This window comes from Electrophorus electricus, chromosome 5, assembly GCF_041902795.1.
Source record: "Electrophorus electricus isolate QZ-2024a chromosome 5, ASM4190279v1, whole genome shotgun sequence".
Classification (NCBI taxonomy): Eukaryota; Metazoa; Chordata; class Actinopteri; order Gymnotiformes; family Gymnotidae; genus Electrophorus; species Electrophorus electricus.
The window spans coordinates 29,107,166-29,132,165 of NC_137501.1; the positions used below are offsets into that span (position 1 = coordinate 29,107,166).

The 25,000-nt window shown below is 49.1% G+C and overlaps 2 protein-coding genes across 10 annotated transcripts in view; both read left to right on the top strand.

Moving 5' to 3' along the window:
- The window catches only part of LOC113588825 (striatin-like), a 25,368-nt gene extending 4,912 nt beyond the window's left edge, over window positions 1–20,456 (top strand). The window contains exons 1-18 of one of the 7 annotated variants that reach the window (XM_035529919.2): window positions 255–302; window positions 6,605–6,708; window positions 8,119–8,192; window positions 9,447–9,525; window positions 10,559–10,708; window positions 11,036–11,165; window positions 11,419–11,593; window positions 12,881–12,988; window positions 14,769–14,975; window positions 15,121–15,260; window positions 15,851–16,026; window positions 16,188–16,235; window positions 16,602–16,723; window positions 16,859–17,026; window positions 17,306–17,446; window positions 17,844–17,945; window positions 18,798–18,884; window positions 19,028–20,456. In XM_035529919.2, coding sequence (XP_035385812.2) covers window positions 270–302; window positions 6,605–6,708; window positions 8,119–8,192; window positions 9,447–9,525; window positions 10,559–10,708; window positions 11,036–11,165; window positions 11,419–11,593; window positions 12,881–12,988; window positions 14,769–14,975; window positions 15,121–15,260; window positions 15,851–16,026; window positions 16,188–16,235; window positions 16,602–16,723; window positions 16,859–17,026; window positions 17,306–17,446; window positions 17,844–17,945; window positions 18,798–18,884; window positions 19,028–19,197 — 2,214 coding nt within the window. In that variant the 5' untranslated portion in view covers window positions 255–269 and the 3' untranslated portion in view covers window positions 19,198–20,456. Of the gene's footprint in view, window positions 1–254; window positions 303–4,948; window positions 6,484–6,604; window positions 6,709–8,118; window positions 8,193–9,446; window positions 9,526–10,558; window positions 10,709–11,035; window positions 11,166–11,418; window positions 11,594–12,880; window positions 12,989–14,768; window positions 14,976–15,120; window positions 15,261–15,850; window positions 16,027–16,187; window positions 16,236–16,601; window positions 16,724–16,858; window positions 17,027–17,305; window positions 17,447–17,843; window positions 17,946–18,797; window positions 18,885–19,027 lie in introns of those variants that run through there. The other 6 variants (XM_035529920.2, XM_035529916.2, XM_027028191.3 and 3 more) reach the window with 6 other exon arrangements.
- Window positions 20,457–23,014: 2,558 nt separating this feature from the next.
- Window positions 23,015–25,000, top strand: part of pld5 (phospholipase D family, member 5) — a 42,466-nt gene continuing 40,480 nt past the window's right edge. Inside the window, exons 1-2 of one of the 3 annotated variants that reach the window (XM_081714709.1) lie at window positions 23,015–23,089; window positions 23,754–23,977. In XM_081714709.1, coding sequence (XP_081570835.1) covers window positions 23,807–23,977 — 171 coding nt within the window. In that variant the 5' untranslated portion in view covers window positions 23,015–23,089; window positions 23,754–23,806. Of the gene's footprint in view, window positions 23,090–23,744; window positions 23,978–25,000 lie in introns of those variants that run through there. The other 2 variants (XM_081714707.1, XM_081714708.1) reach the window with 2 other exon arrangements.

Genomic DNA, 25,000 nt, shown 5'->3' on the forward strand with positions numbered 1-25,000 from the left:
CGTTTGGACATCTGAGGGTCCGTGCTCCAGTTTCCTGCTTCTCTGTCACGGGCAGTGCACGTTTCCTGGGGTCTGAGCATGGATGGGCTCTGCCCCTTGGCACCTTATGTCCCAGCGATGATGTCATCAGGACGGTGGGAGGGAGCAGGTCTGTGGAAGGAAGCAGTGGCTGTGTGGTCAGCTTTTTGCTGGACTGAGTTTCCTGCATCGTCTTTTAAGGTCGTCTGGTCTAGACATTCCTGCATTGTATTTCCTGAAAGTTCTTCAACATGCAGCTAAGCCGCATGACTCTGGCAGCTCAGGTATTGCCAATTGGTAGTTTTTAAATATTTAGTATTTTTCTTGAGGCATTAACGTTTAAAGGATCCATCTAAAGGATCTGTGGAATGGCCTGCTCTTCTGCATAACTTTAGCTCAGTCTCAGTTTTCCCAGGTTTGTGTCCCTAGTTCCTCATATGTGGAAGAAGTGGAAAGTTAAATATCACTTTCAAAAATGATGCTGTCAGCACTGAAATACTGAAAGCCTTCTTGCAAACTTCCTTCTTACGGTGGACACGGGTCAGTCATTACCAACCCAGTCCCTCTGCCGAAAATGGGCAGGCCAGCTGAAACCAGAGAGGATCTCAATATGGATACAGCCACCCCACCCCTGCCGTGTGTGTGTGTGTGTTGGGGGGGTGACATCTGTGTGATTGGTCCCTGCGAAAACTTAACTTAAAAAAGAAAAAAAAAAAAAAGCCTGTTTACCGCACAGGAAGTGAGCTCTGTTATAAGGCACAGCACGGCAGGCTCTGTGTGGCGTTTCAGAGACGCCGTGCGAGTGTGATGGCATGTTTTGTCGCCTAGAACCTGTCTTTGTTTTACTGCGGCACAGACAGTCGGAGTTTTGTGCCGCTTAACAAGCAGACCCGCCCCTGCGCTAACCGGGCGACGGAGTGTAGGTGAGGTGTGAGTTTAACTCGGTCAGGCCTCGCAGAGGTTGTTGACGGCAACGCAGTCAGAGCCTCTCGGTTCCCAACGGCCAGCCAGTGCCGGTTAGAGATGCCTTCCTTTCCTGGGTTTGGTTTTAGCTCTGTACCCCGTGGTTCCTGAAGAGCTCCATCTATCATCAGCTGTGTGGTCTGGGCGGCTCCAGAGCGGGTGTTCCCGTCGGCCGGACCGGGTCACATGCCACGCCTGTATTTATGGACTGTGACGTGTGTCATATTTCCCATTAAGTGTGAAGCAGTAAAATGAGTGACTTCTTCACAAGACTCCAGTGTGAACCCACTTCACCCTTCCCCAGGACATAGTGCTGCCTGGTAACCCAACCAGCGCTTTTGTTTGTTTGTTTGTTTGTTTGTTTGTTTGTTTGTTTGTTTGTTGTTGTTTGGTCAGGCAGGCACGAATGAGGCGCACTGTGATTCTGTTACTGTATCTTTCTTCTATCCCCTAGCCTGTCATCAGAGGTCACACGTCTGACCCCTGGGTGGTGGATCAGCCTCAGTCTAGCAGCGATGATGACACGTTTATAAGCTCCTTCAACACTGCTGTGACTCAGCACCCACAACCGTGCTGTTACCGTGACGACGTCGGTGTTGTTACACGCTTTACCACTTAAATGTAACCCAGTCAGCAGCGGTCCTGCGTTCAGAAACCGACGCGTGACGAATGACGTGAATAGGTCCAAATGTCCGGCCCGGTCCAGGCCCGTTGACTGCTCGCCGCGGACGTCTCCAGCTGCGGCTCCGGCCCCGTCCCACTGACGGATGAGCTTTAGCGGAACCGTGGACTGCGGAGCCGTGAGAAGAGGGACATCCCTTCTCCAGAGCCCTGCGGGTCTACGCACACGAGTAGGGGACGCTTGGCACGGCTCATGGGGTTAATGATGCTAAGAGCAGTGTTTAGTCTCTGGCGGTAGTGGCAGGACCTCACGCCTTGGCGTGCGTGTAACAGGGCAGCTGTTAAGTTACTGGACAGTGACGCCCTTTTGTTGCATCACTGTTTTGCCTTTTGGCTCTTTCCTTATCTTTCTCCTTCCCTGCTTTCTTTCCGTCCGTCTTTCTGTCTCACCCTTGCCTCCTGCACCTCCCTCTCTCTCTCGTCTCTCTCTCTCCCCTGTCATGTTAAGATTGAGCTCTGTTTCGCAGTATATTACCAACACTTTGGTGGTGATGTTTCCGAAGGTTTGTAACATTGACCGTAATTATTTAGTTTCGCTGGACCGCGTGTCTGTCGCCCAATTTGCATTTGGGCTCATTTGCATTTTGTGTTCTCCTGTAATACCAGAATGCATGTTGGCCATCTGAAATTATAGTCATGTGTTAGATGAATCATCTGCTGACTCCAAAGTTACACTGTTGGTTGTCATTTCTCCCTTTAGCCTTCGCTGTCTTTGCCTAGACACACTCTGTCGTGAAGGACTGGAGAGTCCAGACTCATGCCAGCTTGCCCAGGAAGTTGTAGTTTCCTCAGCCAGAACTCAAGGCATTCCAGCGGTCGTGCTTCCTTCTAGAGTTCCCAACTGCAATACGCGCAACGTCCGTGTTCCCTCGGGTTGTATGTTGGCTTGTGGTGTCGTCGTGAGGCGGGGCGGAGAGGCACGTCTCCATAGTAACCCCCTCTCAGCAGTGTTCGTTAACACATAGCTATAAATGGCAGAAAGATGGTAAATGGAGTTGCCCGTGGTTCCCTACGACCTCCAGGGTATGTCCCCTGTGTTCATCGGAATAGTTTATTTGCCAGGTATGTTGCACGCACGAGGACGTTGGTGAGTGCACATACAACACACCAGATACACTGACCACATGGTAGATTACACCAGAATAGGGAACACAGACATAACTAGACATAACGTTTATTTGGAACGGATGCTTAAAGAGTAATACTGAATATGTACATATAACCAACGTGTGGGGGGGGACTACTTTATTCTGTCTGATGGGAAGGGCTGGAGGAGACGATGTCCAGGTTGAGATGAGTTGTAATGTAAAAACTAATGTAAAATGGTGACATGTAAAGCACTTTTTTTGTTGTAAATATATTCTGCTTCTCCTAGTGGAAACTAAATTAACCTGCAAATGCCTTCCTCGTCATGCCAGAATGTTTGCGATTACTCATTGGGGTGTTATGGGGTACACAGTATTATGGGATGGTGCTCGCCCAGTTTTGTTTGTGGGACGTGTCCGATACCATTTTGAAGTCCACAGTCAACGTTTGTGTAAATGTCCTCTGTGTTGGCAGGATCTTTCCACTTCCAGCGTCTGTCTGGAGCGGACAGACGGGTGTGGTGGAGCGGCGTCCTGGCATGTGAGCCTGTTCCTCACGACAGTGGGCTGAGTCAAAACCCCGGAACTCTGGGGTCAAAGGGCAACACCTGGCCCCTTCCGACCTGGCTGTGCTTAACAGGATACGGGCCTTTGCTGTGGGTCTACAGATGCAGTCAGCACAGTGTGGTCTCCGCTGGCCGCCGCAGTGCAGCCCGGCTTTAACACACGGGCCTTGGCTCTTAAAAGACCTGGTAATTACTAGGTGTGTCGAATCAGGTGTGTTTGTGCAGAATGCGCAGTGCAAGTAGTCCTGCGTGGTTTTCCAAAGTCGAATTAATCGGAAGGGGTCTGAGCGGATATGGTTCCCGTTCTTCCGGCTGGGTGGGGCTCTGTTCCGTATCCCAGCTCTCCCAGGTGGCCGGATGCCGAAAACTCAGAGAGAGAACCGAATGGGTTACGATTTGGGCAGTTTGGCTTACTGGCTAACAGATTTTGCCCCAAGCCTGACTCATGACATCACTATGGGATAATAGCATGATTATTTTTCATTTCAAGATGATTATTTGGAATACTTTAAAATCTTTTTGCTACACACAGTCCAGTATTCTCCTACTTGACTGTTGCCTACGTATACTGTACATATGCAGAATCAACTGTACAAGTAGTCAGTTATGCTGGTGGAAGTTATTCATTGGGAAATATTCACTGATATTCACTGAAAATCACCAAATATTATTTTTTTACTATATTGCCTGTTCTCTGTTGCAGTATACTCATGAAGTCTCTAAAGGCAGGTAGCCTATCGGTGTGAAATTGGTTGAGATTTGCGCGTTCCTTCTGATGGGCAGTGGGAAGGAATAACAGAGGAATTCTAGGGAATTTTTGTACCGCAAAAATCTGAGAAACCCGGTTATGCCTTACTGCCCAGGAGGCATGGTGAGTGACCAGTTCCGGGTGATCTGCCTGCCAGCGGGAGGAATCGGGAAGAATTCCTCCGTAACTGACACCGGTATGTGACTTGAGACGGTGAGAGCTCCTAACTTCAGCTGTTGGCTTCGTGTCCGTGGCGACACGCGTGGAGATCAGTGAGGAGCCGCCTGCCTGAACTCTGGAACGTCTGGAATCTTCTCGGCCCTTTATCGAGCCGGTCATCTGGGCGCCCACAGAATCTGTGCCAACAGCGAAAACGCTGGCCTGTGTGTGTGTGTGCGTGCGTGCGTGCGTGTGTGTGTGTGTGCTCAGCCTCTTTGCATTGCAAATGGGGAGGAGGGTGTTGATTACCCTGTTTATGAATCAGTTTTTCTTCTTGTTGTTGTTGCTGTTGTTGTTGTTTATTTCTTGGTTTTGCTGAATGCTGTATTTTCTCCAAACCCACGAGGTGTTGATTTAAAAAAAAAAAAATTTTCACGCCTAACAGGATGCGCGCGCACACGCACACGCACAAGTTGATGTATTGCAGGATTTATCCGCATGCTGCAAACATCTGTGCCATGAGTATCGTAAAGGCCGGTATCGTGATAACGATTAACAGACGATGTATTGTGCAGCCCTCGTTCCAACGCCGTGTGTCTGATCAGAGCTTGGCGGTGGGTGGGGCTCTACAGTGTGATGGCTGTTAATAGGCCCTCAGAGGAAGGAGGGAGGGAGAGAAAGGGAGACAGACGTACAGGGAGAGCGAGAGAGCGCGTGTGAGAGGGAGACGCGGACACACGGGGTTACTGAGAGCCCCTTATCCACTCACTCTCTCTTAATAATGCACTCAGTGTGTTCCCGGAATAGAGCGCGTCCTGTCCTTTCTCTGGGACGCAGCGTCGTTCTCCTCTCGGGTTGACACGTGGCCACGGCAGGAAGGGGAGACTGAGGGAGCCCTGTTTCACTCTTCCTCTGCTGCACCACCATTCCCCACGTCGTCTCTTTCACTGTTCCACTTTTCTGTGCGTTGCGTTGTTCAATGGCCACAGCTCTGTGCGCGAGCCACTGGCCTTTCTCGGCCTCTGCGTGTCCTCGCGTACCCGCTGAATTAGTTGTCATGTTCGTTCTCCTCCACTGCTGCCTCTGTGCTGTATTTTTAATGGATTTTTCGAATGGATTTTTAATCAGCCCTTCTGCGCTTGACGTTTTGATTTTTGAGCTCCTCGGGAGCACCCGGCTCGAACGCTGAGCTTTCACCTCCAGCTTCTCCCTCTCCGCAGCGGACGCCCGCGAGCGCCTGCGCAGGTTGCAGGAGAGGACCGCGGGGTGGCTCGTGGGAGGCTGGACAGAACAAGGCTTGTGTTATTTAAGGGCCGGCAGTGAGTCATGTTGAGGCAGCGGCGCGGCGTTCCAAGCCAGTCCCAACCTCCGCCGCTGCTGGGAATAAACTGGAAGGAAACGTGGGAGGTGCTATAGGCCGCACTTATCCTTCAGCCTCTGCCTGATTGGTTTGCCCTGGCCCAGTTGCATTCTGGGGTGGTCAAGGGCCTGAATTGAATATTAATTCATTTCCAGCATAAGTGGCAATTGGCAGAGGCTTCCCAGTTTGATATTTCATATTTGGTTGTGAAAATGCTTGATATTTCAGCATTTGGTTGCTGATTTGATCTGTGTGTGTGTGTGTGCTGCTGTTTGTGTGAATTACTTACTTTTGCTGAAAAAGCTAACCCTTAAAATGCTGCGTATCAGGTCTACATTGAATATCTCTTACTGCTGCCAAGACTCTGCTGCACCCAGTATCTGTCTACGCTGGTCAGAGCTACAGCCAGAATGTTGAGTCATTCCCGGTAGCAACGTTTGGGGAATTTCTGCTGTATTTTTAGGCACTGATGACCTCATTTCAGTTAGCTTATGCTGTTCTGCCACAGATGGGGGACAGATAGGGTTACCTTTTCTGAAGCTTGACTGGGTTATGATAATACCAAAGAGTCACCTTGTGTGAACTCCACAGCACATCCACAATAAACCAAACATAGTTTATTAAGTTTTAGGGAAACATCCTGTGATGGCCAAAATTTGGCGCTACTATTTGCGTTCTAGAAACGCAGGAGTGTCTGTCTGCTTGTCGCTCTCTCTGCAAAGCCTGTCTGTGGTATACTGGTGAGGTGACTTTAGAGCACTCTGGCCTCTGAAGAAAGAGAAGGTCCGTAAACACGTTTAAGTTCTACTGAGTTGTGCTTATTCTGTATGAGGAAGGGAAGTCTCAAAACGGTGTCCTGTCTGCTCATCACCGGTCAAGTTGTCAGATCATCTCATCACTTAGGTTTGTCAGCAGCGATCTGAGAGTCCCGAGTGGGATTTTCCCAGTGAAACCTCATGATCTCGGCCTCAGTTCTCATGATCCGTGGTGCCGTTGTGCACTCTGTCTTCCCTGCTGCCCACAGGCCCAGGTAGCGTTCCTGCACGGTGAGAGGAAAGGGCAGGAGAACCTGAAGAAGGACCTGGTGAGGAGGATCAAGATGCTGGAGTACGCCTTGAAGCAGGAGAGGTGAGAGGGCGCCCGTTAGCGCCGCCAATGTGGAACGCCTTCTGTGACGTCATTCATCAGACACGGCGCGCACCACGCCTGACGTCATTTATCACACACGGCGCGCACCACGCCTGACGTCATTTATCACACACGGCGCGCACCACGCCTGACGTCAGTATTCAGCTCAACTTCAGCCATTCTTGGATTTAAAGGGGTGCGTTGACCTTTTGCCCACTGATTCCTATGACCGTAAATTACATCGGGACTTCACATCTTTAGCCATGATCCAGGATATATAGATCTTTTTTATTTTAACATAAGAATAAGGCAGACTTCCTGGCCAGCTAACATCTGCTGAGATGGTGTGTCACTGGCTGAGCTGCGTCATACTGCTTTTTGCTTGACCTTGTCATGATCACGGCGTGCTCATGCTAGGTCAGACCTATACAGGGTCAAGCTTCCTGTAGCGCTTCTGTTTAAGGCTTCTATTGAGGTTTTACAGCAAATATTCCTTTTTTTGGTGTTAGTTATACAACGCACAACATCAGAATACAACGTCCGTGCAACTTCACATTCCAGTGTAGATGAGCTCCAGAGCAGACGCAAACGCACACCGGAGGCTCCGAGGCTGTAGGTGACCGCTACTGTGTAGGGTTGTTTTCCAGTCCCGGTATGAGGAAGGTCGTTCCTGGTATGCGTCCGGAGGGCGCTGTCCTCGTCACCTCCGTCCCTCCGACGGCATCTCGCGGACACGGCAGCGTGGGAAAACGCGCGAAACGCGCTCAGCAGGGGGCGTTAAAAACAAGCTGTGAATGTTTGTTTACAGAACAACCTGCCGATGGCTCCCAGTGCCCAGAGAGACGGCATCACACGCAGGCGTTTGACATTTATTAAAGGATCTCAACTTTGTTTAGTCCCTGCCTTTGTGCTTGTTCAGACGAATCCCTTGTAGTCCACTTTGTGGCGCCGGACGACATTAGCTGGAACTGCTGGAGTCGTCTCCTCTGGTGCCGACCACGCCGGCACCGGTACGTCAGCCCTGTTTGCTTTGTTTGGATTCGCCAGCCTAGCCGAGGTGGGGGCGGTCACTGGGGAGTTTGGCTCCTTACCTCGCAAACCTCCCCTCCCGTCGCCCAGAGCAACGATTGATGTGTCACGTTGCCTAGCAGCGTGCTTTCGCTTGTTGAGACCTTGTGAAGGCATGTTGGGCTCGCGTATTGAATGCAGGATGCTTCCCAATCTGAATGGAATTGAATGAGATCGGGGCGGCTGAGCGACAGAGCGGAGTGTTGGGATACGTAGGGCGTGACCTCCACGTGCAAATACACAGAAAGCGTGTAGATTTCTTCATGGTTTATAAGTTATGGGAAGTGTTTACAGTTGCATGAAACAATTATGTGCATCTTCACAGTATTTTTTTTCTTTCAGGGCGAAGTACCATAAACTAAAATACGGAACAGAACTGAACCTGGGTGACGTTAAGCCACCAAGTTACGACTCTGGTAAGCCTTGAGGAGTTTCATTAATCTGATATATCTTTCTGTATGAGGCTGTGTCTTGTCATTCTCTCCTTTACTCCGTTTTTTTTCCCTTGTAGCTCACCTGGTAGAGCAGGTAGAGCAAGACGTTACCGACACCAAGGTCATGGGTTTAATTCCCACTCATGATGATTATTGAGAAGTGTATGCAAGTTGTTATGGATGAGTGTCTGCCAAGTGCTTTACCCTAACCGTAATCATGCCAGTGAATCATGTGCTGTTTTGCGCTTGGTCGCCTGGCAACCCGGCTGACGTCTGTCTCGAGCTTAGTGGTCGTTTTGTCCACTTCAGAGATGATTGTCTGGTTTTGTAGTTTAGCCATCTGATAAGACACGCATCCTGTTACATGGACACATTAATTACATCTTGGCAGAAATTAATAGTTCAAAACGTTTCTAAAACGCTCCTACATGTGATGAACTTTTTTTTTTTCTTTTTTCTCTTCAAAAGAAGCATCGTGATTAAAATCTGTTTAATCAGTCTGTTGCTGATGTTAATGCTTTACACGCACAGTGAGAAATGTGTAGTGTCCCTGTTGCTATCAGAGACGTCGATTTATAAGCCGACTTATTTATGAGCCATCTGTATTCATAAGAGTCCCTCCATTCTTCGAGTGGCAGCTCTCTTGAAGTGCCGAAGAGAGGAGAAAAGTGGGAGGAGTATGGAGAGTGGGAGGGGCCAGGAGAGGTGCCGCCCACAACACCTGCCCTCTGTCTGTTCAAATCAGACCTGACCCAGTTTCCGCGTGGGCGGGTGTGTGACTGCATAGAATCAATTCAGCTGTTTTGCACGGGCGCGGGCACGCAAACGACCACACACACACACACACACACACACACACGTACCCCATCAGTGCGGCGGTGTTCTTCCTGCCTAATAAAACAGCAGAAGCTCTCAGAGAGCTGTCAGTCTCAGACAGAGGTCTTCTCATTAACGGGCGTATCAAAGAGACTAGTGAGAAGTGTCTTTGTGGGGCCCCCCCCCCCCCAAACACTGAACCACACACGAACGTGCAGTGCCCCTTCTATCATTTTTGCAAAGACATGTTCCTACTTCACTTTATTTCACTGTAAGCAACTTTGTTTTCATATTTGTGCTCTTTCACCAATACTGAAACTTGGCAGACACGATGCCTCTTTTGAAGAGAAAAAAGAAGAAAGAAAAAAAAAGTTCATCACATGCATCACATTTTAACTCTTTCTCTTCTTTGTTTTGCAGACGAAGCGAATGAAAAGGAGTTTCCTGGTTCTCTGAACAATCAGTTCTGCTGGAAACAGGGGCGCCAGCTCCTCAGACAGTGAGTACATTAAAACACACACACACACACGGCCCCTGTGCTACGGTCCCTTCGGGCTGAGCTAACCAATCACAGTGTCCGCTTTCAGTAAAGTGCTTTCCAACAGAGGAGCCTGAGTCATTAGGTCAGAGCGATTTGCTCTTTTTAGCAGTCCGACGTGATGCATTTGTGTGGTGCCCTGAGCAGAGCTGAGTCATCAGCCATGGACGCTGCTCTTCCTTGTCCGTTTATAGCTGGGCGAAAGGAAGGCAGTTGGCCCGGCCGAAACGAGCAGGTCCAACACGCAGACAGTGACCCTCTCCACATGGGCAGACTTTCTAAGCACCTGCAGGAGATCCTGACCTTTCGAGCACCTCGTCTCTGGCTTGGTGACCGGACGGCTTCTGTAGACGATTGTTCTTCTCTCGACCTCCCGAGTCCCGTTACCCACCCAGGCACGTCAGCCCCAGGGCACAAGTGGACGTGACCCCTGCTGACCCCCAACCCCCGCCCCACTCTGCGTGCCAGAGTGACAACAAACACCTCTCTCCCCTTTCCCTCAACCAATCAGAGAAAAGTGCAGGCATGAGCTGTGTGGGAAGCATTAGGAGTAAGAGAACCATTGTGTGTGTGTGTGTGTGTGTGTGTGTGTGTGTGTGTGTGTGTGTGTGTGTGTGTGTGTGTGTGTGTGTGTGTGTGTGTGTGTGTGTGTGTGTGTGTGTGTGTGTGTGCTGCTGTCGACCCCCACGTTCTCAGTGCCAAGACACACATGAACAATGTCTGCTCAGATGTCACCATGTCAGTGCAGATGGACCGAGCAACATCTTTTGCACAGATTTTGTTCAGGCTCACGTGCACGTCTCTTTGTCTGTGATCACTCAGAGAACGGCGGCTGTGCGGAGCTTTAGTTGTTGTGGCCCTTGCTCATATCTGCAGACGCGCGTCTTCCTTATTATGTTGAGGAGAGAACTTCGTACGCAATGCAAAGAGCCAGGGAAGAAGCCGACTTGATGCAGTCTTGCTCTCTTACGGCGCCCTCTACCTGTCCATGTAGGTACCTGCAGGAAGTTGGCTACACAGACACTATTCTAGACGTCAAGTCCCAGCGAGTGAAGGCCCTGCTGGGATTGGCGGGTGACCGGGCCGGTCAGGAGCCGCTGCTCAACGGCACAGACACGTCGCCCAGAGGGGCCAGCACAGCAGTGTGAGTCACCTGAGCCCAACAGGAAATCAGAAATATTTACGTGTTGTTTAAAGTGTCTCAAATGAGATATTGTGACGTGAAGTCTCAAAACAAGGTTTGACTGAATCCCTTGTAGTAATTAACCACCAACAAATTATACTGTTGAGAAAACTGAAAGGAAATCATTGCAACAATGTAGCTTGAAATCCGACAGTTAATGACACTGGCCAGCAGCTTGGAGGCACTTGAGAAGTTTGTGATCTTTTCTCCGTTTCTTTATTTTCTTTCTTGATCTGCACTTGTGTGTGTCCGTCCATCCGTGTGTGTGTGTGCGCGCGTGTGCCCTAGTAAAGTGGAGCTGACCGACTCGAGTTCTGTGCTGGAGGCGCTCAAGTTTATTGAGCGTGCGGCTGCCGAGTTCAGCGATGGGGAGGACGAGGAGGAAGGCGAAGAGAAGCCCATGATTGACTCCAGAACGGTGAGCACTCCGTGTGTCAGGGCCTGGCTCAGGTGTGTGCGGAGGAGGAGCCAAATAAACATTTGGAGTGGTTTGAATATTGGGATGTTGCAGTGCGTTCGATTTCGACACTGAGGTATCAAAGACGTCAGCAGCCACGCAGGATTCCTCAATTAGAAAATTTTACATTCGGTGATGACGGTTACCTTTTAACCTTTTAGTGCAAAATACATTCTGATCTTATCAATATGGAATGTGGCCCATTCCTGTGCAGATTATGAGGAAGAAGCCCTTATCCTCCTCCTCCTTGCCCGCGCACACCCCTGACCGACACGCGAGCGCGGACCCCGATGCAGATGATGTCTTGAAAGGCTTTGACTTCCTGTCCAGCACCGAGGACATGGACGTGTCTCCTGAGTGCAGGAGCGCAGGAGATGGCAGAGATTGGGGTGAGACATTGCAGCCGTGTACGACACGACATGGTATGATGACGAACAGACGATGTAGGACAGTACGATGCGGTGACGCGATGCAAACCTCTTTAATGCGGTACGGAAGAGCAGGGACGCGGGATGGTTGTGTTTTAAGGTGTGCCAGAAGATTTTTCAGACACTTTTTTTTGGGGGGGGTGGGGGGAATGTGATCTTAATTCTGAAGTGAAAAGGCACATGTGAGCTCTCCGATTCTTTTACTCATTCGTTCATTTATTCCTTATTAATTCTTTCGTTCAGCTCTTTGTAAATGCCTTGGCGTTCCATTAGATGAGGAGTGCGTTCCTGGCGATCTGGACGTGGGCGGATTTGTGTCCTGAGTGTTCGCTTAGTGTCAGGGAGGGTCATGTACATGTGAAGCACCTTTCTCACATGTGAATGTGAACTAGCACTTATCAAGGTGATGGAACTCCAAAATACAAGTAAAAATACTTTTAACTTTCAGTTATAAAGGCAAAGCTCCTTTAAATCATATCATTAAATTCTGTCTGTCTGTCATTATTCATTCTCTGCATGTTATGCTAATTTTGATCTTCAATACTGAAGTAAGACATAAGCTCCTGCTCTGATCCTGCTCTCATTTGCCCTTCACATCACTGGCTAATCAGTCCAGCCCACCCACCCACCCTGCGCGCTCCCTCCAGTGCGTTAGAGCTGACGCGTTTAGACCGTCCTCTCGTAGGGTTGGAAGGACGGCCCGTGAGGTTACAGTGGTTACGAGCTGTACAGAATATACACCTTCCATGGATGTCCACCTAAGACCACCACTCACAAGAACACAGAGATGTAGTCCTTTTAAAATGTTGACATCATTTGTGCGGTTTGTGCTCATGTTTGTTGTTCTCGTTGCCTTGTCTCGTGTATCTCTTGGTCGGGCTCCTCCCACTTCCCGCTCCTGTGTTTAATGTATGTCAGGCATTGGCTCGCTTCTGAATCGCAATCTACTGATGCTTCCTCAAAGACAGACAGAAATCAATGTAGTGTTTTTCTATGCTGGCCTGTCATATATAACTCAGAACACTTCTTAACTGTCCCTTGTTACAAGGACGCCAGAATCCCTATTAAACAATGTAAGGGCCGGAAAATTAAGCAGTCACTTAAGGAATCGGCAGTGACACTCCCACCCACTCCTACCCCCACCCCGATTTCCGAGCATGCTTTCTAAGTCGGGGGGTAAGGCCGGCGCTCGGGCGGAGGCCCCTCCCTCGGTTGAACCGCTCTGCTGTGTCTTGTGCCCCCGTGTAGAGAAGGAGACGCAGCAGCAGTCAGAGGCCTGGAACGTGGACCAGGGCCTCATAGCCAAGCTCAAGGAGAAATACAAACAGGAACGCAGAGGCAAAAAGGGAGCGAAGAGTAAGTGGATCCCCGGGCCTCTGCTGTCCTCTGTCCCCTCCCCTCTGTCCCCTCCCCTCTGTCCCCTCCCCTCTCTCTCGCTCTGCAGAGTCTGGGGGGAAAGAGAGAATAACATCAGTAACACCAACTCCACCACCAGGAATAATAGTAAAAGTGCTAGTACTCGAAGCAGGAACTGGTCTTTGATTTGAAAGCGTCATGTTTTTTTTACATTTATTTTTTTACTATTTATTTATTTATTGCTTTTTATCTACTGCTTGTTTTCCTTTAGTTAGCTGTAGTTAAGCTCTTGATGCTGTGTGTGTGTGTCTGTCCCTCGCCTGTGTTGCTTTTATTAGGACTGCTGCAGAATTTCCACTAGTTGGGTGCCATTTTTCCTTCTGATCTGTGGGGTGTGACTCTTCGTGCTTATGGCTTGGTGACCAGATTTCCTTCCACAGGCTCTTTCACCCGCTGTTGTTGTTGTTGTTGTTGTTGTTGTTATTATTATTATTATTGTTTTTCTTTCAAGCACTTTGTCTCGAGTTCGGTTGGCGCGCTTCTCCCTCTGTCTTGCCTGCTCTGTATCGCACTCGTCCACTGACAGCCACGGCGACTGCCAACACGTGCCGCAGCCGTGCAGGACTTCGCCTGACTTCCAACTGGCCTCCTTCCTTTGTGGAGGCGGGCGGTGCTGATGGAGCGTACAGCTGCACTGTGTCCTGGGCGCAGGTCCTGCGTGTGCCCTGAAAGCTCGAGTGTGTTCAGGACTGCAGTGGTGAAACCCTGGGCTTCTGGGTTTTGTGAACCATCTGGTCGTGCTACAGGTCCTGCCACAACCATCGCAAGCTGGGGCTGGTTGTTTGTGTGGTTCAGCTCTTCCGTTTTGGACAAAGCTCGCTGCTCAGACCCCCGAGCCCCACGCAACTCTTACTAGGTTCCACCAGAAGCTCTTTCTTTTTGTTTGAAGTGAGTCGTATTGCTTTAGCGCGCTGATAAATCACACTGTCAGTTATTAATGTCCCAGTAGTGCTGATATGCAAGTGAACGTGTTGCTTGCACCTGTAAAGTCCCAGCAACAGTCCCGCGCTCAGCCTTTGGCAAAAAGGGAAGCGTGTTTACAGTATCAGCCCCTTCATGATACAGGCACCCAATCCACATGCAACCAGACTGCCCCTCCTCAGCTAAACACTCAAATTAAGCGGAACCAACTTTGAAACTTTCGATGCCTGACCGCTGACGTCGAGCGCCTGAAAGCCTGCTAGCCTGCGAGCGCCTTTGCGGCTCGACCCCCTGCCTGCGAGGCTTCTTCGGAAGCCCGATGCACGACAAGCTTGCTGGTCTGGCCTTCCAGCGGCAAGTCTGTTGCCTCTCAGGACCGCCGAGGAGGTGCAGTTATGGTGGGAGAGGAGCTTAAGAAGATAAAGGCACGCAGAAGCAAGCGATTTTACCTCACGAGCTGTGCGCTTGCACTCCCTGAGACAATCGAGGTTCCATGTGAAGCAATTCTACTGCTCTCATGCTCCAGAGTTCTTCTGAATGTCTATTATCTTATTTTCCTAATCCCAGTTAATTGATTGGCAGGCTCGCTTGCTCGCTCTCTCTCTCTCTCTCTCTCTCTCTCTCGCTCTTTTGCGCTCTCACTCTACGTTTAATTCTCTTTGACCTTTCTTTATCTCTATCTCCTGTCATACTCTTCTCTGCTACTCCTTTCTTTCTTTATATCTTTTTACATGCCTCTGTACTTCTAATTCCTCCCTCCCTCTCTCTCTCTCTCTCTCTCTCTGTCTCTCTCTCTCAGGACCAAACCGCTCGAAGCTGCAGGACATGTTGTCTAATTTGAGAGACACGGATGAAGCAGTTCTACTGCAGCCACCTGCCACTCCGCCAGTGCGGCCCAACACCAGCCGCTTCAGCGAGCACGACGGCAGCCGCACCGATGAAGGTCCTCTCCGGCTCCACCCGCAAACCCACGCGCGTCCACCCACCACGAACCCTGCTATAAGATGTATACGTGATAACGATGAGGCAGCTGTGTTATTGAGGAATTATGCTGGACCAGCGCTGGTCTGGATATGTCACCCGACCTTCCAGGAGGGAGAACCCTGGCCCCGGCGTATTAAAGGACGCGCGCGTGTGTGTTTGTGTTGCAGTGGAAGCTGTCACCTTCCCTCCTCCCTCGGACAAAGCCTTCATCATGGTTCCGGAAGACGTCATGGAAACGGGCGAGCTGGGGCTCGGAGAGTTGGCGGGGCTCACCGTGGCTAACGAGGCGGACAGCCTCGCCTACGAGGTGAGTGCGAGCGAGCGTCGGCCCACCGGGGGGAGGAGGGAGTGACGCGAGGGTCCCTAATAGTGAGAAGAACGTCCCTTATAGCATATTCACGCGGCACAGGCTTAATATGCTGTCTGTGTGTCGTTAACTAAAGGGAGCATCTCTGTAATTGAAGCATTAATCTGGACTGGCCTCAGACTACCTGAAGTGTGGACGCCAGAGGCATTTAAAGAGGGAAGCATCTTGGAGTATTTTCAGCCTAAACGCTGTCTAATGTGCCCTGTTCCTGATTCCGGAGATGAATCGCTCCCAGGTCATGGGTTATGTATCCGTCACAGTCTAGCTCGCTGTGTCTGTTTAGCTGTCGGATGATGTGTAAGGAATCCCTGCCAGCTACAGTACAGAACTGCTGGGTGGGAGGGCGTTCTGTAGCCAGCGTGTAGCTAACGTGTGGCCAACACAGTGCAGTAAAGTTGGCAGGGGATTCAATTGTGATATTTTGTTTGTTTGCTTGTTGTTGTTTTTGTTGTTTTGCGTGGGCTTTTTAAACAATAATTGTGGGGTGTTGAGAGAGAGTAACGCACATAACACAATTGCGTCCCTCTCAGATCGGAAACAACAAAGATGCGCTGCGTAAGACGTGGAACCCCAAGTATACGCTGCGCAGTCACTTCGACGCGGTCCGCAGCCTGGTGTTCCACCCCACAGAGCCTGTCCTCATCACAGCTTCCGAGGACCACACGCTGAAGATGTGGAACCTGCAAAAGACGACACCCACCAAAAAGTGCGAGCACCCTCTAGTGGCTAGAGGCCTGCCTTGTGGTTTTACACGCAATACTGGAGGGAGACTGATCGTATCATGATATAATTTCAGGATTTGTTACATCAGGTGTTTTTATTCCCATGTGAAAGTGACTTGTCTTGTTGACACTCTTGTCTGAATAGGAATACCTCACTGGATGTGGAACCTATATATACCTTTAGAGCGCATAGGTAGGGAAGTTTGTGTGTATACGTGTGCATACACCCATGCATATGCGAATGTGAACTGATCTCTGTGTGTGTGTGTGTGTGTGTGTGTGTGTGTGTGTGTGTGTGTGTGTGTGTGTGTGTGTGTGTGTGTGTGTGTGTGTGTGTGTGTGTGTGTGTGTGTGTGTATATATTGTATGCACATTTGCTTATTTGTGCATATAACTAATCAGATCTGTGTGTGTGTGTACATGTAAAATATACAGATATATACATTCACATATCCATGTAAGCCTATAACTGATCTGTGTGCGCGTGTGAGCATGCGCGCGTCCGTGTGCATATGCACATGTGTATGCACAGAACTGATCAGGTCTGCGTGTGTTGCAGGGGCGCTGTACTGTGCGTTGTGATGAATAACACAGGAGAGCGGTGTTACAGTGGTGGTGTGGATGGCACCATCCAGTGCTGGAACACCCCGGGGTCCAGCATCGACCCCTACGACTCCTACCGTAAGTCTCACATCCCTACAGCTGCAGTCACTCGCTTTCACAGCACATTTCGTTCACTTGACGTCAGTGTATACGACCGTCATCACGGCGAATGACTTGCCCACGTGTCGTCCCCCCCTGCCCCATCGCCGCCAGAGTCGTCCGTCCTGCGGGGGGCGCTGTGCGGCCACGCAGACGCGGTGTGGGGCTTGGTGCACAGCAGCGCTCACCAGCGGCTCCTGTCGTGTTCGGCTGATGGCACGGTGCGGCTGTGGAACGCCTCCAGCACACAGCCTGCCCTGGCGATCTTCAACGAGAGCAAAGGTACACACGCTGTCCGGTCCTTCGTAGAAACCTTCACTGTGTTTAAGAGAACATCCCTCACCTGATCCATGCAAATGGGTCAAAATGGGTTTTTATATGATTTTGTTACATGTGCTTTGTCGCAGTGGTAATACATATTTTAAGACATTTGTTTTTGTTGTTTTTGTAATTGCATGTTTTGTTGGACCGCGTGCGCGTGCGCACGTGTGTGTGTGTGTGTGTGTGTGTGTGTGTGTGTGTGTGTGTGTGCGTGCGTGCGTGCGCGTGGTTTTGGTCCAGAGCTGGGTCTGCCTTCCTCAGTGGACCTTGTGTGCAGCGACCCTGCCTACATGGTGACCTCGTTCAACACTGGGCAAATAGGCCTTTTCAACATGGAGACCCGGCAACTAGTACTGAGTCTGGAGTCCATAGTTGAACCTGGTAATAAACAGACACACACACACACACACACAGTCACCACATACAGTGGACGGCAACCGAGGAATCCACTATGAGCATAGAATTGTTGGTCGTCACACTGGACCGATTGCTAATGTGTGAGCTGTGTCACTTTGATAGCACATCAAAGATCAGCAAGTTCCAGTGTTTCATCCAATTCCGGTGACTCAGTCAAATGTGTTTTAAACTGCACTGGCCAAGCAGTCTGAGTCAGAGTCAGGACTGTTGCACATCTCGTGCAGGTGAAGTGTGGTAGAGTGTCCGTGTTTCTTCAGTCTGGGACAGCTGAAGAAGCCTCCTGTATTAAATCATGCTTCTCTTTGTGATGTTCTCTTTGTGTACACGCTCCGTGACATGTGTTCTTTTATCTTCTCGCCAGGCGCATCCTGTCAGATTAACAAAGTTCTGAGTCACCCCACTCTCCCCATCACGATCAGTGCACAGGAGGACCGACACATCAAGTTCTACGACAACAACACAGGTAGCTGCCCGCTCCAAGGCTTTCCCAGCTGCCCCCAAGCTGTAGCCGAGTGCCTCCAGCCTTCCTTTAGACCCAATGCCCCCATTTGTCAGAGCTCAGCCGAGAGGGTTGCATCCTACTGCTGGAACCCGAACTCAATTCAAATTGTGATGTCACAATAGCAAGGGCTTAGTTCGGAGTGACGCTGGCCAATCAGGGCCATCTTTTTAGTCACAAGAACCGGGCACTTGACACTTTGATCCAACTGTATGCAGAGGAGGAATCACACCATTAACTGTGTGCACATTTACATTACATGTACAGAATATACAGTAGACGTGTCAGGGTTTTAAATCCGATGTGGATGACGACAGGGAGCCAGTGGAGGCAACGCAGCTGTTTGTGTGTGTGTGTGTGTGTGTGTGTGTGTGTGTGTGTGTGTGTGTGTGTGTGTGTGTGTGTGTGTGTGTGTGTGTGTGTGTGTGTGTGTGTGTGTGTGTGTGTGTGTGTGTGTGTGTGTGTGTGTGGGAGGGAGTGCATTGTTTAGACATGTTAAGACTTGAGAAGACTAATCCAGGATGCAGCTACATGACTCATATTCCAAGTAGCGGTAGTCCAGCCTCGAGACGAGGAGGGGCTAGACAAACAGCGGAGTCACCTTCCCTGGAAAGAATGAGATGAATCCTTATGCAAGAGCACCATGTCTGGGTTGTGTAACAGAGGAGAACTAGATGGCAGATGACAGCTTATTTATTTATTTGTACAACAGAACATGTCCCTCAAAGCTTCTCAGCCAGCTTCATGGTTTGGGCTTTATTTCACCAGTGTAATTTTGGGTAAGAGCTGAAAGTTTTGCATTGTTTTGTTTGACAGGGAAATTGATCCACTCCATGGTAGCCCATTTGGATGCTGTTACAAGCCTTGCAGTGGATCCGAACGGACTCTATTTGATGTCTGGAAGTAAGTGTTGGAAGACTCTGTGGATTTCTGGGATTTGACACGCTGGGAGGCGTTGGTGGGGGGCGGGGGCAAATAACATTACTGCCCCTCTGCATTTCAGCTTGTCTGCTAACCTTCCTGCCTGACCTTGACTGTCCCCTCAGGCCATGACTGCTCCATCCGTCTGTGGAACCTGGAGAACAAGACGTGTGTCCAGGAGTTCACGGCCCACCGCAAGAAGTTTGAAGAGTCCATCCACGATGTAGCGTTTCACCCCTCCAAGTGCTACATCGCCAGTGCCGGGGCAGACTCCCTTGCCAAGGTGTTCGTATGAGCTGTGAGCAGCCTGTCCACTGCAGCCCTGACCACTGGCACAGACTGATCTATGGCAGAGAGCTGATGTTCAGATGGTGCAGATGGCAATGAATGGGGCTCGCTGTCCCAGTCCCCACTTCTCCTCTCCTGTGTTTTGTTTGTTTGTTTGGGGTTTTGTTTAATGGTTTTGGTTTTGGAACTAAGATTATAAGCCCCAAGCCCTCTGAGGGCGATCAGACCGTCGACGGTCTGTAGGGTAGACTATGCCGGGGGACCTAAACAGACGAGAGCTTCTCCGGGGTGACTGGCTTCCCTTCCTCCTCTACAATCCAGGCAGGCCTGGGTGCCGTGGTAGCAACTGTACACAAACGCTTCCGTAACCAGGAACCACAGCCAAACGTGGGTGCAAACCAGGCTCGCCGAGCAGAAGAGGACTTCCGTGACCCAAGCGCCGCGCTTCTTCTCAGGCCAAGGTGGTTTTGACGGCGTAAGGCTGTAGGGTCAGCGTTGGCCCTGGCCCTCATCTGCCCACCCTCCCTGCTCACGTCTGCACAGCTCAGACTGCTTCTCCTTCGTGTCTTCTCCCTAGGTCTTTGGTTCCTCGGCCTCCTCTCCTGCTTGGGGGTCGGGGCGTTTCTGGTAAGGCCGGCGGAGAGGACAGCCTGGTTCGGGCCGTGGTGGAGGACTTCCCCGACCAGTCACTGCTTCCACTGCAGTTGATGGTTTTTGCATACATTTGTTTGTTTGTTTTTTTTTGTTGAGGGGTGGTTTTTTTTTTTTGTTTGTTTCTTTCCTCATTTTAAATGTTTATTGACAAATGTGCCTTTGCATCAGAAAGGTCTTGAAATGTTATTTTACCAAGCCTTTTTTGTTTTGTTTTGTGGGGTCAGGAAAGGAACTACAGCCTGAGTAGGACAGTGTTGTCCATTTTAACTATATAGTGCATTGGATGTAAAATTACAAACATATTAATAAACAGATATATTATATTATATTATATTATATTATATTATATATATATATATATATATATATATATATATATATATATATATATATATATATATATATATATATTCAGTCTTACACCTAAACGTTTAGTGGGAATTTCGAGTGCCCTTTTTGATACTCTGTTGAATTACGTGTGGTATGCAGTGAATTGCATTGCTGGCAGTTTTAGAAGCTGTTAAGTGAAAATCTCTTGTTGTCTGACTGTTGGACACGGGCTACGCTGAAAGCACAGGACGTCTCGTATCCCAATAAACCAAGGGTCAGCAATTAGAGTTGTTCTTCTTTTTTCTTTTTTTTCTTTTTTCTTCAAGTGTCTTACACACAGGTTTGGGTTTTACACAGACTTATTTTGTTGACTGAAGACCGCACACATGGAGGCTTGCTGTGGGGTGGAAGAATGATTTTGCTAATTGCTTTGTCACCTAAAATTCAAACGTGAACAACAGCGGCACCGCAAACAGGATGAGCAAAATGTTAGTTACGTGATGGGGACCTCAGAGCACATCTCAAAAATCCCCACAGTCAATTTAAATGTTTTTTATAAAAATAAATTATATAAATTGCTCTACCCAAATAAATAAAAAATAACATGCTATTTTAACAGTAGAGCAGACTGTGAGGGTTGTTGGAACTAAGGCTTTGCCCAGCTCCTAAAGTGAAATAAAAGCTTGCTTTGTTATTTTCCCCACTTTTTTGCCAAAAGAAATGACACCTGCTGTTATATGCCCCACTCTGAATGAATACTTAAGATCCCATAGAACAGAACCACACAATGAAGTACGAATAACAAGGAAACGCAAATCAAAAGCTTGTTGAACATGTACATTCATTCTTCGAATTGGATTAGTTACTGTTATGGGCAAGGACACAAGACTTTCACGCTTCATCACAGCTTTTGTGATTTGTAGAACTCACATTGATTTTAATGTCAAAGCTAATCTATTATTACACAGTGGATTATTGTCATCGCTAACTGGTTGATTATTGTAATGTTCTTCAGTGTGTTGTTCATCCTCGAGTGCAGACGCCGCCCCCTCTTTATGAGCTCGGAGAGAAGCCCAAAGCAAAGAGTCCGGAGTGTGTTGTGGTCAGAGAATCTCTAGTTTACTAGCACCAAAGGAAAGGTATTTGTAGGGCAGGGGGGGGTGTGTGTGTGTGTGTGTGTGTAAAAAAAGGATGGGAGTTCGCTAAATTACCATAGAAAGTTCTAGAAATCTTCCAAGAGAAGAAGTACTCTCCGAGGTCAGAGGGAGCAGACACAATGTAAGAGGGGCGAGTCTTTGATCTTCAACCTAGACTAACAATTTACACCAGCAAGAACTTTATATGTAATATTGATCACGGTACATTCACAAAATACGAATGCAGATATGGGTTTGGAATATGACTCGACAGCCCCCGCCTGGGCTGCAGATGGACGATTGCACACCTCCATGCCGCGTTTGCTGAATAAAGATTGAGGAGCCAGTAGCAGATGTGAGTGCAGCAGACGGGACTTGCACTCCTGCACGGACTCTAGCACTTCGGCTCTTTTCTCTTTGGCTGCCTTCCCTCGAGGCACTCCTTTAATTAACCGTGCAGGGTCTTGCTCTAATTCCCACTTTATAATGCATCTGCAGAGACCGCAGGCAAACTCTGGCTGGCACTTTCCCAAACTCGGAACCTCATCACCGAGAAGTTAAAAGTCCGACCAAAGAAACGTGTACCCGGCCCGTGTTGTCATTGGGTCCGTTTGCGTGGACATCCTGTGCTCCTAATCTCTCCACTAAACCAAACCCACGTCAGTCCAAAAGCACATCTTTCTCTAACCAAAGTCACTTTCTGGTCGCTTTCCGTTTCTCCGCCAGTCCAAACGCGAGACATGAGCCCTCCTGCGCTGCCGATGAATCTGCTTTACTCCCGGTGTCGGTGATGGGACGGTGCTCACGAGGCTCTTTACGGCTCGAGCACGGGAACGGCTCACCTGTAAAAAGCCTCGGCGCGAGGGCGGCTCGAGGATGTGGAGCGCCGAAGATGCAGGTAAGCGCCTCGGCTTGGACTCCCAGCTGGACTCGATTTCTGCTCCCCCACCACCCCCGATTAAGGTTCCTTGACGTTTTAATGGGGGAAATTGCAAATGGACTTTTTAAAGGATTCGCTGTAAACCTAAAGACGCTGCAACGCATCAATCTCATCGGAGGTGTAAATGTAAACGCGCACTGGGAATGTCTCGGTATGTCTGCCAAACACACTATTAACGTTAGTTAAAGTGTTTCACTCAAGAAACACCACTGACATGCAGTAAAAACGATAACAGCGACGGCATATTTACAGTTCAAGTGCTGATTAGCGACGACACTTTTAACACCGACCCGCTGGGTCCAACGCGCCTGGAGTATTAAACTCCCCAACACTAAATCACGGCGGATGGATGCCTGGCGAGTAAACAGGAGAAGGTGATCCAAGCAAATTAAAATGATTACCTTTTAAAACCTAATGCAAAAACGACAGTAGTAAAAAATGACACTTTATAGGTTTATGCGTTAACTTTGAAAGCCCCCTTTATTCATTGCGCCATAGTCTCTTGCAAATATGTGGCAACAAAAAGTTTTAAGTTTCAACTAAAAAAACATTTTTAAAAAAAAAAATCACCCGATTTCCATAAAGTGATAACATACTAAGATACACGACGAAGTAGAGTCTAGAGTCTCAGAGTCTCTGAAGGGGATGTGATGTGGATTTAGCAAAGAAGCATGAGTCAGCACCTGAAGGTTCTTAAAGGAAGCTTTTATGTATTCACTGCATCTCCATGGAAACCAAACTCAATGTATGGACATCCTGTTGTTAGACTGCCACTTTTGTGAATATTTCTTTGGAGGTGTGTGTAGACATGTCATTGTAGAGCTCTCTGACAGGTGGAGGTAAGTCAGTAAAATGCTAATGATGCGCCTTCATTACTACGCTGTCATTGGGGTCTGGTTGATATTACTTGTGAATACTTGTGCTATTCAAGCACTGTCAGCATGCACCCTCCAGCATACAAGCAGACATCCTGGTGCATGCAGGGAAGCAACTAATGGGCTCCTTAGATGAGTGATGGCTTTGTGTAATTATGGTGCATGTGACTTTTGTGCGTGGGTGTATGTGTGTGTGTCAGTGGGAGAAACTGCAGTATTTACTGCACTACTTTGCATACTGTCTGTCAAGGAAGAGCCCCTCCCATGTCAGGGAAATCCCCACTAAAGCTGTCTGGAGGGGAGAGACTGAGAAAGAGAATGAGCAGAATATGAGACGTTGCCAGGACTGAGGTTGTGAGGTGAGCTTGGGTTAGTGTTGTGTGGGTGTGAGTGATTAAGTGATAGATGAGACTCGGCAGAAAAAAGGGAGCATGGATCCACATGTTAACTGGCTTTGCCCACACTCCTGAATGTTCCAGTGCGCATGCGCGTGCACGTGTATGTGTGTGTGTCTGTCTGTCTGTCTGTCACTCGGGCAGCCCCAGGGCAGCCCGGAGGGAGTTTGATCAGAGCTGTGGGTCTGCAGCTTGCATGTATATACACACACACTCTCCTACATGTCGGGCAGATGAGAGGCAGAGCTGAGGGGCAGTGCAGCAGAGATCCACACGCAGGTCAGACATGGAGGTGCGGCATGCGAGGCTCCCGTCAGGAGGCGCAGATCAGCTGAACATTCGTCCGGACACGGGCCCTTCCTCTGGAGCCCACCAGGCTGCATCCATCTACAGTACCGTACAGAAACAGGACTACTGTGCAAGCGTCTGGCTCAGCAAGACAGACAAACTGGAATACGTAAGCGAAGCTTCTCTCTCTATCTCTCTCTAAGTCTCACTCGACCTTTGGGTCAGGGCTGCGTGAGCCTGTGTTCTCTTTTCTGGGTCCTCACCTGCTTTCTGGGTTTACTGGTCTTAATGGTGTGCTCTTCCACAGTACGTTGGAGGAGCGTGTTGTCAGGGGCAGTGGAAGCTCAGTGGTTAAGGCACTTGACTTGTAATCGGATGGTTGTAGGTTCAAGCCTCACCAGTGTTGAGTTGCCGCTCTTGGGCCTCTGAGCGAGATCCTTAACCCTCAAGTTGTACTCATAATTGAAAGTTGCTTTGGATAAAAGCACCAGCTAAATGTCTGGATGACCTTTGAACTTGCATGTTTTATGTTACCTCTTCCAGTGGAAGAGATCTCACCCTTTTTCACAAATTCGCACAGCATGCTGAATCTGACTCTGCTGAATATCTTTGTAGCTTAATTTTCACTTGAAAGAGATTTATTTTCAGTTGGATTTCGCTGTTTTGACGTGGGTAATTGAGGTTTCTCACTGACCATTTGGAATGGAGTATCCACTCCTGCTTTCCAGTGAACCTGCAAGCAACTGAGTCTGCAGTCCATGTTGGCACGAAACTGCCTGCATCCCCCCTGCGTATTTAGCAAGCCCCCCCCCCCCCACTCGTTTCTTCATGGGCTTTAGTCCATCTGAAGTGTAGGGCTGCAGTAAGTCGGGATCATTCGTTTAAACTCTCCAAATCTAAACACAGAATATTTTTGTTATGCGGCAGCACTATCGACCACCGTGATGTGCCGTCATGGACCTACACGCGCACACACGGTATTCTGCTACTGATCCCCTGTGTCTGACACCTTGCGTCCTGTGTCTGATATCTTGGTGCATACCCAGCCACTGTCAGGATGTTACATGCGCATTACAGGTAGAAATGACTGGTGCTTTGATTCTCTCTCCAAACGCTTCCGACGCTTTCGAAGCAGAAGTGCTAAAGGACCCGTCTGCAGTCTGTAGCAGTGGCTTATGTCGGCTTCCGATAG